Source organism: Martes martes (assembly GCF_963455335.1).
Source record: "Martes martes genome assembly, chromosome: 16".
In the NCBI taxonomy this organism is placed as follows: Eukaryota; Metazoa; Chordata; class Mammalia; order Carnivora; family Mustelidae; genus Martes; species Martes martes.
This window is the reverse complement of record NC_137904.1, coordinates 23,226,877-23,241,157: the sequence shown is the minus strand read 5'-3', so window position 1 is coordinate 23,241,157 and position 14,281 is coordinate 23,226,877. Positions and strand designations below refer to the sequence as shown.

Sequence of the window (14,281 nt, the reverse complement as noted above, 5' to 3'; positions counted from 1 at the left end):
ATTTTGGTCTACTTACCCTGTTGGAACACTCTGCCTTAGTACCTCACCACACTTGTTAATCCTGGCAGTGGGAGCTCAGGTATTTGTGACCCAGATTGGGCTTCGGACAACGAAAATTTGTCTTAACCCCGTGATGGTGGCCAACAAGAATCCCTCCCTTTATCTGGAAGGGGCTTTGTAGGAAACCAGTATACAGAGTTCTCATTAGCATCCACTTCAGGGCAGTGTGGACTGGCTGGCTTTTACAGCACCTGTCCCCGCACCCAACTACCATGTCCAACCGGTCTGTCTACTTCCCTCACCCCTTGCCCAAGAAAGGACAAGGACTTCAGAGGAGAGCTTTCATTAGCATTTTCAATAGTAGGTGCAGAGCCTGTCCTCAGAGGATGCCCCAGACTTGGGGCTAATTCTCTTAAATGGTGAGGCTGTTCTTGGCTGTGTTTGCTCTTGCCACAAGTTGCAGGCTTTGTGCCTCTCACTCTGTCAAAAACTTGTCTTTGTGTTGCTGGCTGGGGACACGTCCAGGGCAGAAGTCTGAGCGGAGGAGGCGGGAAAAGTAGATGAGGATCATGATGTCCAGCATGAGCAGGTTACCCAGCAGAAAGGTGCCCAGGGTCCTCTGGCCCAAATAACGAAGGAAGAAGTGGGTGAGGTAGGCCTGAGGGGCCAGGCGGAAGAGAAAGTACATGACCAAGTTGACATACTTGTTGACCCGGTACAGGAGGAGGTGCTGGGCATTGTTGATCTTCATCATCATGCGGATGGTGAGGAATATGTTGCTGACCTCCACCAGCAATGTTAGGACTCCCCCACCGACAAAACTGTTCCAGAAGATGCCTGCAAAGAAGGCACCCAGGGCCTAGAACACAAGGGAGATAATGTGTTAGGGGACCCAAATACCATGGCTTTCCTGAAAGTTGGTGGGCGTATCAAGGCTACCAGATAAATGGTTGGGAAATCCATTCTTACTGACTTCCTTCTGGGTTATAGTCTGTGGTGGATTCAACATGATTAAATTTTGATCCCTGCCCACAGATTCTGGCTCTGAGTGGGGTTTCTAATTTGTTCAAGGAGGTAATAGGTAAGACCATGGATTACTGGCCTCAAAAGTGAATTCACCAAAGGCACGGATACTGCCAGCCTTCAGTGTGCTGACACTGGTTGGAGATGGGGTTAAGAAAGATGGTTTTTACCTCCCAGGTTCAGAAAGGGCTGAGACCAGGTTGCTAGCACCAGGCCTACACCCCAACCCCTGCCTCTCATTTACCATGACGTGATGAACGAGGTATTCCCAAGAAGCTCGTGTCTGACGACTAATCACGATGTCCACCGTGTCGTGGATGAAATACCCTAGCGGGTCGTATGGAAAAAAGTCATGAAAGGAACTGAACAAAAAGCTCCCTGTCCCCGCACCTACTTAGTATTTTCTGGGCAAGACCTACCTGCAGAGAAGCAAGCGAGCAGATAGCCAGAAAGCGACCATGCCGTCTCAATCTCCACCAGCATCTCGGGGGTCTGCCATAGACTGGGAGGGAAGAAGGCAGGCTCTCAACATCTCCGCATCCCCATGGACCCTCTACTCCCCCATTACCCCTCCCAGTCCCCGGGGGATCCGGGCTAGCGCTACTGGCTTTGTGGGAAGTGGAAAGGCTTGGCTGAAACCCAGGTGTCTCCCGGTTCCCAGATGAGCTTTCCCCCTCCCCTGGGACCTCTGCCGCTCCTAGTTGGAGAGCTTTCCAAAGAGGCAATCAGGTGAGACTGCATGGCCTGAGCCCGCCAGAGGGTGATGCGGAGAGTAATGTGGGATCCCCCAACCACCCACCTTCACTCCCCCAGTCCTTCACTCACCACAGCACTGCCCAGACCCCGGACACAATGGAGTGGGCGAAGGAGACCAGCAGGTTGTGCCAGCGCCAGGTGCGCAGGGGGTCGGCGCGCACGTGCTCCGGCAGGGGCAGGCGGCTGAGCGCGCGCCGGAGGGCCCGGAAGGTCAGCGTGGCGCCCAGGAGCAGCGGCAGGGCGGGGTGCAGCAGTGGGGGCATGCTGGCCCTCCCTGCCGTCCGTCTGTCTGCCCCCTAAGCTGCCTCGTCCGACTGCTCCGCGAACCGGGCTCCTCTCGGGCCAGTGCACGCCAGCCGCCAGCCTCACACAGTTTTCGCGGAGCCCTCTAGGCCCCTCGCTCCTCCAGTCCCCTCCCCGCCGGCCTCTGCCCCCGCCCCCAGCCGCCACCGCCCCCGCCCCGCCCCGCCCCGCCCGCCTGCCCCCGCCCCTCCGGCGCCGCCGCTGCACCGAGGGCCAGAGCCCCATTTCCCGGGGGCCTCTGGGCCCCGCCTGGCTTCCGCGGACTTCGGGCGAAAAAGGGGCTGTCCTGGGGGGCGGCGACGCCGCGGCACCCCTCGCTGGCGCCTCCCGACGGCCGACGGAGTCCCGCCTCGGTCGCTTGGCCTCATTAACCTGCGTCCCCACTTTTCCCGGGGCTACCGGCTCCCCCGCCTCGGCGGGTACTGAGAGAACTCTCTCTCCGCCCTCAACTCCTTTCTGGGCAGAGCGGGGCGGGGCCCGTCACACACCCGCGTCCTTTAAGCCCTGGTCCTGGGGAGGGGTCCGAGCCGAGCCTCGATAATGGTCTCCGCCCATATTCTGTTTTTTTCACCGGATCTTTAGCTTCTTTGGGCCAGAGACGGACCTGTTTATCAGCATCTGTGGCACCCTGCATCGACTCGGTGTCTAGGAGAGGTCGACTAAGTCATCACCCTTCTTCCCAGCCCGCTCTTGGGCTCCTGAGGTCGAGCGGCTGTCACAGTCCTCCTTTAGACAATCCCGGCTCTTCTCCCGGCTCCCTGGAGGCTGGCACGAGGAAGACCGGGCTGCTGGGGTGACCCTTACTCTTCAGGACAGTGGGCTGGAGCAGTTGCAGCTCGTGGTCACTAGGTGTCAGCCTATTCCCACCTTGGCGCGGGATCCCCTTCCCGCCTCCAGGCAAGTGAGGTGCAAACAGAGGAAAGGCTGAAAACGAGTGCTGGGGGAGGGGGTGGTAAGTAGGAAGGGGGGGTTGGCTAGGGAAGAGGTGCTGCGAGAGGGAGGGAAAGCTAGAAGTCTTAGGCGCCGGAGACCCAGGGACCAAGAGGTTTGGGTGTTTGCTCTGCCTCCCTTGCTGGCTCCAATGTTACATATTAACGCCTGTGGGGCTCCTGGGTCAACCACGGCCCGACTGGTTTCTAGGTGAGGGCACGAGTGTCCCGGGTTGTGCGGCTTTTCCCCTCTGCGCTTCCCCTTGCTCACAGGGCAGCTTTGTTCATCAGCCAACAGCAGCCTGAGCCAGCCACCGAGGGCCCCTCGTGGGGCCCCTCTCCTGGTCTTTCCACGGGGACAGGTTTGAGTCTCACAGGGGTGCCCGGGGCGGGACAGAAATAAACACTCCTTTCTTCACATTCCTCACTCAGTCAGAAACAGGGACGCTGTCTCTTAGCTAATCACCAACCTCTTGCTCCTTAACTTAGCTTTTATGGAGCTCGAACAGAGCAGGAGGCACAGGGAGACAACAGGAATTAAACTCACTTCCGGCCAAGACCCTAGACAATTATACTAACCAGCCCCTTTCGTTTAGGCAGAAGCCTTGATCCCACACCGGTCAAACAGCTCTCCCTCCTCTCTCTGATGCTTTCACATAGTGGTCCACATCCCTCCCATCTTCCCCACAAGGAGATTCTCCTTACAGTTGAGCCTTGAAGGCGGATTACCGGCGGCAAAGTTGCGGGGGAGGGAGGGGTGTGATGAGAGTGCTGACGAGGGCGATGCTCACTTGTTGGGACAGCCTAGAGTCTCCTTCTCCCTAGGTGAATCAGTGTGCACGGCTCGGGGTTTCCCCGGTCCCTCCCTAGGCAAACACGAAACTAACCCTGATCCCTGCCCCACAAACCGAGAACGCTGACCATCTTCGTAGTTTTGGTAGTTTATCATTTGCGTGCCAATGAGAATCTGCTCTCTCCTGAAATAGTGTCACTAGTGAGCAAAGAGGCTGAGATGGGCGCCTGGGTGACTCAGTCGGTTAAGCGTCTGCCTTCCACTCAGGACATGATCTCAGGGTCCTGGGATGGAGCCTCGCGTGGGGCTCCCCGCTCAGCGGGGAATGTGCTTTTCCCTCTACCTCTGCCTTTCTCTGCCCGCTCCTGCTCTCCCTGTCTCAAATAAATACAATCTTTTAAAAAAGAAGTGGGTTAGAGAGATTGGTCCTCGCTTTCCACTCTCACTGGTTGTGAAGAGCAGCCCTCGGGTCTAAAGGTTTGTGAGGGCCAGATGCGAACACGTGTGCAGGGAATGGCTTGTACCGTCCTAGCTGCCAAGCACGCCAAGAAATGCCATAAAACCCCATTTCTGGGATTCTGAAAAAGGAACTGTGGGAGGAGGCTGCAAGGACGTGCAAACGGCTCAAGACAGATTCAAAGCCGAAACCCACACCAAATTCCCTTGCTCCGCCCCGCAATTATCTTCCAGTGTCGGGGGTGCGGCCACAGGGTGGGCGGGTCCGCGCACGCGCCGCGTCTGGGTGGGGGGGGGTTCCGGAAATGTGACTCTGAGAAACGAGATGGAGAAGTACGAGCGGATCCGAGTGGTGGGGAGAGGTGCCTTCGGGTGAGCCAGGGATCTGGGGAAGGAAACTGGTCGGGGAGAAGGAAAATGAGCCGCAACTCTGACACCAAATTCGCTGCCCGGTTAGCCCCGCCCCGAGGCGTGAGCGCCCGCCTGGAAAGCCCCGCCCAGGCTTCCGGTCCTGGTCCTAGTTGGGAGACTCCGCCTCTAACGAGGTCACGCCCCCCCACCCCCACCCCCGGCCAGCAAGCTTCTGCGCCGCAGCAGAGTTCCGTTGTTTGATTCCTGACTCAGCCATTCAACAAATATTGAGCGCTAGTTATACCCGTCAGGCTCTCGGCGCCGAGTGTACAGTAAAGACCAAAATAGGCGTGTTTTTTTCCCTCTCGCGGCTTGTAGACTGTAGTAAAATAATACAATAAACAAGATACTAAAGCAATTATTAACAAGCTGCGAACGTGGCATACACCACGAGTACTTATTTGGGGCGGTGAAGGAAAATTTCTCTTTGAGAGGTGAATTGTAAAGCCAAGACTTGAGGGATGAAAACCAGTAATCCGAGGGTGAAGGCAGGGCTTTTCAGGCAGAGGAAGGAGCATATCCTCACACGGGAAAGAATTCAGAGTATTCAAGGAACTGAGAAAAAGACTGGTGAAGTTGGAATGTAGTGGGCAAGGTAAAGGATGGGAGAGAGAGAGAGAGAGAGAGAGAATGGTATAAAATGTGATTGTCACAGAGGACAGCTGATGGCCTAATAGGCTGAGGTAAAGAGGTTGGATTTATTCGAAGTGTAAAAGGGAAGGGGTTTAAGCAGAATGAATGGCCTTGATATGATTTGCATTTTTATTTATTTTTGTTTTAAAGATTTTATTTATTTGAGAGAGAGAGGGGGGCAGGGGAAGAGGGAGAGGGAGAAGCAGACTCTCTGCTGAGCAGGGAGCCGGATATGGCGCTCGTTCCAGGGTCCTGGGATCATGACCTGAGCAGAAGGCAGCCGCTTAACCCACTGCGCCACCCAGGTGCCCCTGATTTGCATTTTTAAAATGTCATTCTGGCTGCAAGTCAGAAATGGATGAGTTCATATTATTTTAGAAGTGGAAACAGGAAAGATTTTGGCATGATTTTCAGGTGTCTGACTTTTTTTTTTTTCAAATTCTTTTTTTTTTTTTTTAGGATTTTATTTATTTGACAGAGAGAGAGAGAGATCACAAGTAGGCAGAGAGGCAGGCAGAGAGAGAGGGAAGCAGTCTCCCTGCTGAGCAGAGAGCCTGATGCAGGGCTGGATCCCAGGACCGTGAGATCATGACCTGAGCCCAAGGCAGAGGCTTTACCCTTTGAGCCACCTAGGCGCCCCCCCCCCTTTTTTTAAGATTTTATTTATTGGGGCACCTGGGTCGCTCAGTGGGTGAAGCCTCTGCCTTCGGCTCAGTCGTGATCCCAGAGTCTTGGGATCCTGTTCCGCCTCGGGCTCCCTGCTCAGTGGGGAGCCTGCTTCCCCCTCTTTATCTTTGCCTACCTCTCTCTTGTGATCTCTGTCAAATAAATAAATAAAATCTTAAAAAAAAAGATTTTATTTATTTGATAGAGATACTTCAAGAGAGGGAACACAAGCAGGGGGAGTAGGAGAGGGAGAAGCAGGCTTCCCACTGAGCAGGGAGCCTGAGGCGGGACAGGATCCCAAGACTCTGGGATCACGACTGAGCCGAAGGCAGATGTTTAATGACTGAACCACCCGTGCACCCCCAGGTGTCTGACTTTAATGGTTTTATCAGTTACTGAGATGGAAGAGCCTGAGGAAGAAAAGGTTTGGGGGCAGAAATCAAAAGTTTTATTTTGAATTTGTTAAAATTTAGGATGCAGGATGCATGGGTGGCTCAGTCTGTTAAGTGTCTGCCTTCACCTCAGGTTATAATCCCAGAGTCCTAGGTTCAAGTGCCACATCAGGTGCCTTGCTCACCAGGGAGCCTGCTTCTCCCTCTGCCTGCCACTCCCCCTCCTTGTACTGGTCACTCCTGCGTGCTCTGTCTCTCTGACAAATAAATAAAATCTTTTTTAAAAATTTAGAATGCTTGCAAGCCACTCAGGTAGAAATGCAAAGCAGGTAGTTGGATTTGTTAGTCTGGGGCTCAGAGGAGAGGTTCGAGTTGGAAATATAAATTTGATACTCTTAAATGATCCTCTTATAGTCCATTCATTCAGCAGATACTCATTGACCCCCTACTGTGTGCTAAATACTGGGCGGTGCTCTGGGGATATAATTGTGAAGGAGACTAGGAACCCTGCTTTTATGGCCACTGACCAGAGTTGGAAGAAAATAATAGTATGAACGGCTTCCACTCATCCTCTCAACAACCCAGGGAACTTGATTCTGGTTTCCAGGTGAAAATGTCATATAATCCCAAACCAGGTAAGTAATACAAGGAGGAGCCAGGATTTGAACCCAGGCAGTTAACTCCGAAGTCTATGCGCACTAAGGACGATCAAGACTAACTTCACTTTGCCCATGCTGAAACCGAGCCTCAGGTTAAATGACTTGCCCAAGGTCTCACACACAGCGTTTGTGACCAGTTCTCCCTATTCTTGAACTTGTCCTATGCATTTTAGATGACCTCTTAGTCTCCATGCCTGTTTCCCCTCTCCTAAGGACCATCCAGCGACCAGGTCTGCCCTGCCTGACGTGTGTCTGGAAGCTCAGCTGGGACCCACCCCTGTGCTCTGTGTCCCCAGGATTGTGCACCTGTGCCTGCGCAAGGCTGACCAGAAGCTGGTGATCATTAAGCAGATCCCAGTGGAGCAGATGACCAAAGAAGAGCGGCAGGCAGCCCAAAATGAGTGCCAGGTCCTCAAGCTGCTCAACCACCCCAATGTCATCGAGTACTATGAGAATTTCCTGGAGGACAAGGCACTCATGATTGCCATGGAGTATGCACCAGGTGGGCCAGCCTCCTCGCATTGGCCTGGCTCCAAGGGCCCCTATCTTCTGGGACAAGCAGACCCAGATCAGCCAGCATCCGTCCTCAGACTGGGTTTGATGACGGTTCACAGGTATAGGGTTGTGACACCAGGTGTGCGAGGCTGGCAGACCCTTGCCCTGTCTGCACTGTTGGTTTCTTTCTTTTCTTTTTTTTTTTTTTTATATTTTATTTATTTATTTCACAGACAGAGATCACAAGTAGGCAGAGAGGCAGGCAGAGAGAGGAGGAAGCAGGCTCCCCGCCGAGCAGAGATCCCGATGCGGGGCTCGATCCCAGGACCCCGAGACCATGACCCGGGCCGAAGGCAGAGGCCTTAACCCACTGAGCCACCCAGGCGCCCCTGTTGGTTTCTTTCTTTCTTTTTTTTTTTTTTTTCCCCCGCTGTTGGTTTCTTAACAGGAGAGTGCCAGGCACAGGAAAAGCCTAGATCTTAGCTAGTTCCTTCCTGCTGCAGGTGGCACGCTGGCCGAGTTTATCCAGAAGCGCTGTAATTCCCTGCTGGAGGAGGAGACCATCCTACACTTCTTTGTGCAGATCCTGCTTGCACTGCACCACGTGCACACCCATCTCATCCTGCACCGGGACCTCAAGACTCAAAACATCCTTCTCGACAAACACCGCATGGTTGTCAAGATCGGGGACTTCGGCATCTCCAAGATTCTTAGTAGCAAGAGCAAGGCCTACACGGTGCCTGGGCACAGAGGGGACCTCGTGGGTGCTGGAGGGGTTTTGAGGGCCAAGGCTCACTCTGCATCCCAACCTCCTCCCTCCCCAAGACCTTGCCCCCCCCCCACCCCGGGCTGGGTGGTCCTGCAGGAGGAAGCGGTCTCCAGTGGGCCTTGGACAGAGCCTTCCCTCCCCTAAGCTGTAATAAGATCTGCTTCCCTCCTGCAGGTGGTGGGCACCCCGTGCTACATCTCCCCTGAACTGTGTGAGGGCAAGCCTTATAACCAGAAGAGTGACATCTGGGCCCTGGGCTGTGTCCTCTATGAACTGGCCAGTCTCAAGAGGGCCTTTGAAGCTGCAGTGAGTTATACCCCCAGAGAGACAAGTGGGAAATATCTATGTCTATCTCCCTGCCCTAGAAGTCCTTGGCTCCAGCCACTTCTGTGTTCCTTCCCTAGTGGCGGAGTTGTTTCCCTCGTCAGACTGGGAAATTACCCCATGGCTGGGCTGTGGCTTCCCTCAGGCTTGGGTCCCCCGTTAAACTGAGGACTCCTGAGAGCAGGGCTCTCCCACAGATTAGGGACTACCCCCCGCCCCCGCCCTGCTGCTTCCACCAAGGGCAAGACCTGACTTCTCCCAACCAACCACCTAGGGTTTCTGAGGACATAGCTGCAGCTCCCCTATCAGGAGTTCCTGTCCCTGGGAGTCCCCTCGTCAGACTGCAGGTTCTCGGTGCAAGGCTTTGACCACCCGGTTAGACCTGGAGGTGGGAGGTGCTGCCACCCAAGAGCCTGGGCCAGGCTCTGGCCAACCTCACCCTCGGTGCTTCCACAGAACCTGCCAGCACTGGTCCTGAAGATCATGAGTGGCACCTTTGCACCAATCTCTGACCGGTACAGCCCTGAGCTGCGCCAGCTTGTCCTCAGTCTGCTCAGCCTGGAGCCCTCGCAGCGGCCACCGCTCAGCCACATTATGGCGCAGCCCCTCTGCATCCGTGCCCTCCTCAACCTTCACACCGACCTGGGCAGTGTCCGCATGAGGAGGCCTGTGCGGGGAGCGTTGGGGTGGAGCTCTGGGAAGCGGGGTGTGTGTGTGTGTGTGTGTGTGAGAGAGAGAGAGAGAAGGAGACACCCAGTGAGAGCACAATAAGCCTGGGCAAGTCCTCCATTCCTGCGTGTGTGGTGTGTTGGGGGGTTGGGGGGGTGGGCAGGTGCCAGGAACGGTCTGTATCCTGAAGCCCCCATTTGACCCACAGGGCAGAGAAGTCCCTGGTCCCTGGGCCACCCATGGCCCCAGGCTGCAGCCCAGGAAGCAGGACCACCGGCCCCCGCTGCAGGGGTAAGTCAGAGCCGACCGCCGGTGCCTCCCCGACGCCAAGCCATTCCCACCAGTTTAATAGACCTGACACGGTGTCCCGCAGGCATACCCCGGGGACCCCCACGGCCGGCCATTCCGCCACCACTGTCGTCCGTGTATGCGTGGGGCGGCGGGCTGAGCGCCCCGCTGCGGCTGCCGATGCTCAACACGGAAGTGGTCCAGGTGGCGGCCGGACGCACGCAGAAGGCAGGCGTCACGCGCTCTGGGCGCCTCATCTTGTGGGAGGTGAGCAGGCTGTTGGGTGGGGGGAGCCTGAGGTGGGGTAAGGGGGGGAGGTCCTGAGGGGCCACTCAGGCCCCGCCCATGCCCTCCACAGGCCCCGCCCCTAGGCGCGGGAGGGGGCGCCCTCCTGCCTGGGGCCGTGGAGCAGCAGCAGCCCCAGTTCGTCTCCCGTTTCCTGGAGGGCCAGTCGGGCGTGACTATCAAGCATGTGGCCTGTGGGGACCTCTTCACGGCCTGCCTGACCGGTGAGTCCAGCAGGGGACTATCCTGGGGCATTCCACAGAGTCTGAGAAGGCCCCCCCAGAGGAGCTGCCCTCACTGGTTGTCATTTGCGCACTCATTAATGCTTCTACTAGTTATCCTGCACCAGGTGCTTTATTATTTTTTTAAGATATATTTATTATTTTGAGAGAGAGAGAGAGAGAGAGAGGTGCTTTACTTACACAGTCTCCTTTACCTTTCACAACAGGCCTGGTGAGGTAGTTACTATAGATTATCTTCATTTGAGGGAGGCTGAGTGACAGACCTGGAAAGCTCAGATCTACAGCTCAGAGGCTGTCTCTTGTCCAAACTCACTCGAAGAGACACCCTGCCTATCCTTTTCTACCTTCTGCCCCCTTCTTCCAGCCTTTGCTTCCAACTTCTTTCTCCTCCAACCCATGGAGTGGCCTCTCTGGAAAAACAGCCCAACCTCTCTCCCTTCTCTTTCCTCACCACCCCTCTCTGCAGACCGAGGTATCATCATGACCTTTGGCAGTGGCAGCAATGGGTGCCTAGGCCATGGCAGCCTCAATGACCTCAGCCAGGTGGGTGCTGCAGGTACTTGGGGGAGGAGGAAGTGGGGGGGTGGCAAGGAGTGTACATCTGACAGCTGACACCCGAGTTGGGGGCTGGGAATCCCCAGCAGCCACCGGTCCCTCTAGCTCCTGGGCTGCACCTGTTCTGAGCAACACCAGGGGAAGTACAGAAAGACCAGGCTTCCCCAGTGGTGGCAGTGCATGCATGCGTGCGAGTGTGTGTGTGTGTGTGTGTGTGTGTGTTAAAGACACAGCTGTCTGGTGAGAATTTGCAGCCTCCAACTTCTTCATCCCTCCATGGGATGCTGAGGCCAGGCAGCAGTCCAGGCCCCTTGCCTAGTATCTCTTTCTTCCTCTCTCTCTCTCTAGCCCACCATTGTGGAGGCCCTGCTGGGCTATGAGATGGTACAGGTGGCCTGTGGAGCGTCCCACGTGCTGGCCCTGTCCACTGAGCGAGAACTCTTTGCCTGGGGCCGCGGAGACGGTGGTAAGCTCTCCTCCCTGTTCAAGCTTCTAGGTTCCATCTCACAGCACCCTGACTGGGACTTGAAGAGGACTTCATACCCACCTCCCAACCCTGGCCCCTTTTCCCTCTTTTCTCTTAAGCCGATTCCATTCATTTCTTCATTCACCAAAACTTTACTGCCCATCTAGTATGAGCCCCTCCTGTGCTGGGTGCAGAGACAAGATGAGGAGGAATCCCTTCCTTCAGGGGCTTATGATGTAGTGAGAGATCTCTTTCATCCAGCGGCCCTCTCTGGGTCAGATATCTTGCTGGGCATTGGAAACTAGAGAGGACTTACATGGGGTTTCTCTCCTCCTGGCATAGTGGGGGGAGGGATGACATCTCCCTACAATAAAGGACAGACAGCATCAGGGCTCCCCCCAAGGTCCAGAGATGTGGGAACCCAAGGAATGGCACGGGACGTCCTTGGAGGAGGCAGAGTTAGCATCTGAACAGGGCATAAAGGGGGAGTAGGATTTTGGCCACAGAGATTAGCTATTTCTGGCAGAGGGCACAGCCTTAACTCACACCGTTACCTCCTCTCCATGGCTGGTCCACATCTTGGCATCACCAACCCTAAAACCCAAACTAGCCCCATCCTGGTTTCTCCTTGTAGGCCGGCTGGGACTGGGTACCAGGGAGTCCCACAGCTGCCCCCAGCAGGTGTCCATGCCCCCAGGACAGGAAGCCCAGCGGGTGATATGTGGCATTGACTCTTCCATGATCCTCACTGTCCCGGGCCGAGCCCTGGCCTGTGGGAGTAACAGGTAAATGGGTCCAGTAGCATGACTAGACTGCCCTCCCCCTCCCTGGCTGCTAATGCTCTATCCGTCATTGCCTACCTTCCACCCAGGGTCCAAGCTGAGGGTGGGGCTGAGCACACTGCTGGGTTCAACCCAGGGTGGGAAATGTCCTCTGGGAACCAGCCCTGGCATACATCGGTGGGGTCAGGAGGGTCTGTGCAAACTGCCAGTCGGACTTGGCTTCTGGTTTTACCTTCAGGTTCAACAAGCTGGGCCTGGACCCTCTCTCCCTGGGGGAGGAGCCTGCCCCCCACCAGCAGGTGGAGGAGGCCCTGAGCTTCACACCACTAGGCTCTGCACCCCTCCACCAGGAGCCCCTGCTCAGTGTGGACCTGGGCACTGCTCACTCAGCTGCCGTGACTGGTGAGTAGGACCCAGGCCCAGGAGGCCATGGGTGGACTCCCCCGGCCTCCTCGGGATCTCAGCTGAGACAGCCCCTCTCCTCTCCTCTTCCCTCCCCTACAGCCTCTGGCGACTGCTACACTTTTGGCAGCAATCAGCACGGGCAGTTGGGTACCCATGCCCGCCGGGTCAGCAGGGCACCTTGTCAAGTCCAAGGCCTGCAGAACATCAAGATAGCAATGGTGGCCTGTGGAGATGCCTTCACTGTAGCCATCGGGACAGGTGATTGATACGTGGGCACTGTGGGGCCAGATAGGGGTGCTGGCAGGCCCATGGGCAGTGGGGGTGGGGGCAGTATCCCACTCAGGGCTGCTGAACCTCCTCTTGGGGCTAGATGGATGGAGGGTAGCTGCTTGCTAAGCCGAGTCCTCCTCTTCCCATCATTGGGATTCTCTTTGGCAGAAGGTGAAGTGTACTCTTGGGGGAAAGGGGCCCGAGGTCGACTAGGAAGACGGGATGAGGATGCTGGACTCCCTCGGCCAGTGCAGCTGCAGGAGACACATCCCTACACAGTGACGTCTGTGTCCTGTTGCCATGGAAACACTCTCCTGGCTGTCCGCAGTGAGTTGTTACCTTTTCCTGCCTCACCTCCACAAGGTTTAATCCAGCGGTGGGGGCCCTGCCCACCCTCCCGTCCCCCAGTGGTCACAGCCCAAAGCACTAAGAGCATGTTAAGCCCCCAGATAAATGAAAGCAGAAGCTGTTGGGTAAGACAGCTGCCTGCCTGGCGAGGGCAAGGGAGTCTATTTCTTGGGCCTCATTTGAAGGACTGTTCCCAGTGCTTCCCAGGGCCCAAAGGCATTCTTTCTCCAGTTTAGTTTGAACCTCTGTTTCTGGCCGGTCAAGGTCCAGAGTCCAGGGCCCAGTGTGTGTGGGAGTGGGAGCGAAGGTGGGTATCCCTTGCTGGAGGCACTGCCTTCTGGGTGTCTGCAGGGGTTTCTCATTTGTACCTCCAGCGGTTACAGATGAGCCCATCCCACCATGAGGCACCTAGATACACTCCTGGACCACCCCGATCTTGCTGCTCCTCGGAACATGCTTGAAAACTGCAGACACTTGCAGAGGACTGTCCCCACCAGCTCCCTGGAGTGTCCTCAGTGCCGGAGAAGAACCAGCAAAGCAGCCACTCTCCTTCGGCCCTGGATCCGCCCTGGATCCGGAAACCCCAACCCACCCCGTTCCCCCAACATCTCTCTCTTCTCTTCCCACCCTTTTTAAGTTGGTGTCCCCAGGGTCCAGCCTGGCTAGGGTCGGAAACCAGACCCAGCCTTCCCAAGCAGGGTGGTCTCCAGAGTCTTGGCAGAAAAAAGCTGGAGGCAGCTGTGGCTCCACCCAGACCCTGCCCTTTACCCCCAGCACAATTAGAGAATAAGTGGCTGGTGCCCCCTGGGAGAGCAGCTCAGTGCTTTGGAGCAGGGCAAGCCCCATCTTGCCTGGACTGGCCATTCTGACTGCCTGGCTTCTGCATTGCTCGGGGATCTGGAGGCACAGAACTTCTGAGTGGACTGGAAGTGCATCTGCAAGGGCACCCAAGTGTCCACTGCAGAATGGGGGTGCCTGCCGAAGGTTACCCCTCCACCCACACCATTCCCCCAAAGCGGGTTGGGAGAAAGGGTAACTGGCTGGGCCAGACCAGTTTTCCAGATGACTGGGAAATAGCTTCAATAAAAACATCAACTGCCTGCCCCAATGTGATCTCTTCGGGGAAGGGGGTGGAGACCCGACACCCCAGGGCTGGGCAAGGCCGAGGTCCAGGGAGGAATGTGGGCGCAGCCTGAGGCTGGGGCCGAGGTTCCTCTGGCCCAGCGCCCAGCTAGGCTTCCCTGCGCCAGCCGAGCTCCCCAGATCTGGTTGCCAGGCTTCGGCTGCCTAGCACCTGCAAGCTGGAGTCCCGGGCCCCGGGGCGACACGTGGCCCCCCGAGACCGAGCTGTTGACGCCGGAG

The 14,281-nt window shown here is 56.3% G+C and overlaps 2 protein-coding genes across 3 annotated transcripts; one reads left to right on the top strand and one right to left on the bottom strand.

Annotated features, from left to right (window-relative positions):
• Positions 1-27: 27 nt before the first annotated feature.
• Positions 28-2,207, bottom strand: TLCD1 (TLC domain containing 1). 2 transcript variants are annotated; one of them, XM_080827030.1, is made up of 5 exons: positions 1,849-2,195; positions 1,443-1,525; positions 1,268-1,350; positions 705-859; positions 117-534 (listed from the first exon to the last, which is right to left on the bottom strand). In XM_080827030.1, the coding sequence occupies exons 1-5, from the start codon at positions 2,040-2,042 to the stop codon at positions 243-245; spliced, it is 807 nt and encodes a 268-aa protein (XP_080683156.1). In that variant the 5' UTR covers positions 2,043-2,195; the 3' UTR covers positions 117-242. The 2 variants fall into 2 exon arrangements, with proteins under 2 accessions (XP_080683157.1, XP_080683156.1); XM_080827031.1 differs by having other exon boundaries at positions 28-859; positions 1,849-2,207.
• Positions 2,208-4,577: 2,370 nt separating this feature from the next.
• On the top strand, positions 4,578-14,020 carry NEK8 (NIMA related kinase 8). Its single transcript, XM_080825766.1, has 15 exons — positions 4,578-4,632; positions 7,318-7,523; positions 8,020-8,252; positions 8,460-8,591; positions 9,066-9,274; positions 9,487-9,569; positions 9,652-9,833; positions 9,925-10,075; positions 10,560-10,636; positions 10,997-11,114; positions 11,749-11,899; positions 12,135-12,298; positions 12,401-12,559; positions 12,740-12,898; positions 13,294-14,020. The coding sequence occupies exons 1-15, from the start codon at positions 4,586-4,588 to the stop codon at positions 13,320-13,322; spliced, it is 2,100 nt and encodes a 699-aa protein (XP_080681892.1). The 5' UTR covers positions 4,578-4,585; the 3' UTR covers positions 13,323-14,020.
• The last annotated feature ends 261 nt before the right edge of the window (positions 14,021-14,281 follow it).

Bases quoted from the DNA above. Each gene is read 5' to 3' on its own strand.
- TLCD1 (XM_080827030.1), bottom strand. From the start codon at position 2,042: ATGCCCCCACTGCTGCACCCCGCCCTGCCGCTGCTCCTGGGCGCCACG. The intron at 1,526-1,848 runs GTGAGTGAAGGA...CTTCCCTCCCAG, and splicing joins GGGGTCTGGGCAGTGCTGTG to TCTATGGCAGACCCCCGAGA. The intron at 1,351-1,442 runs GTAGGTCTTGCC...ACGACCCGCTAG, and splicing joins GCTCGCTTGCTTCTCTGCAG to GGTATTTCATCCACGACACG.
- NEK8 (XM_080825766.1), top strand. From the start codon at position 4,586: ATGGAGAAGTACGAGCGGATCCGAGTGGTGGGGAGAGGTGCCTTCGG. The intron at 9,570-9,651 runs GTAAGTCAGAGC...GGTGTCCCGCAG, and splicing joins CACCGGCCCCCGCTGCAGGG to GCATACCCCGGGGACCCCCA. The intron at 11,900-12,134 runs GTAAATGGGTCC...TTTTACCTTCAG, and splicing joins CTGGCCTGTGGGAGTAACAG to GTTCAACAAGCTGGGCCTGG.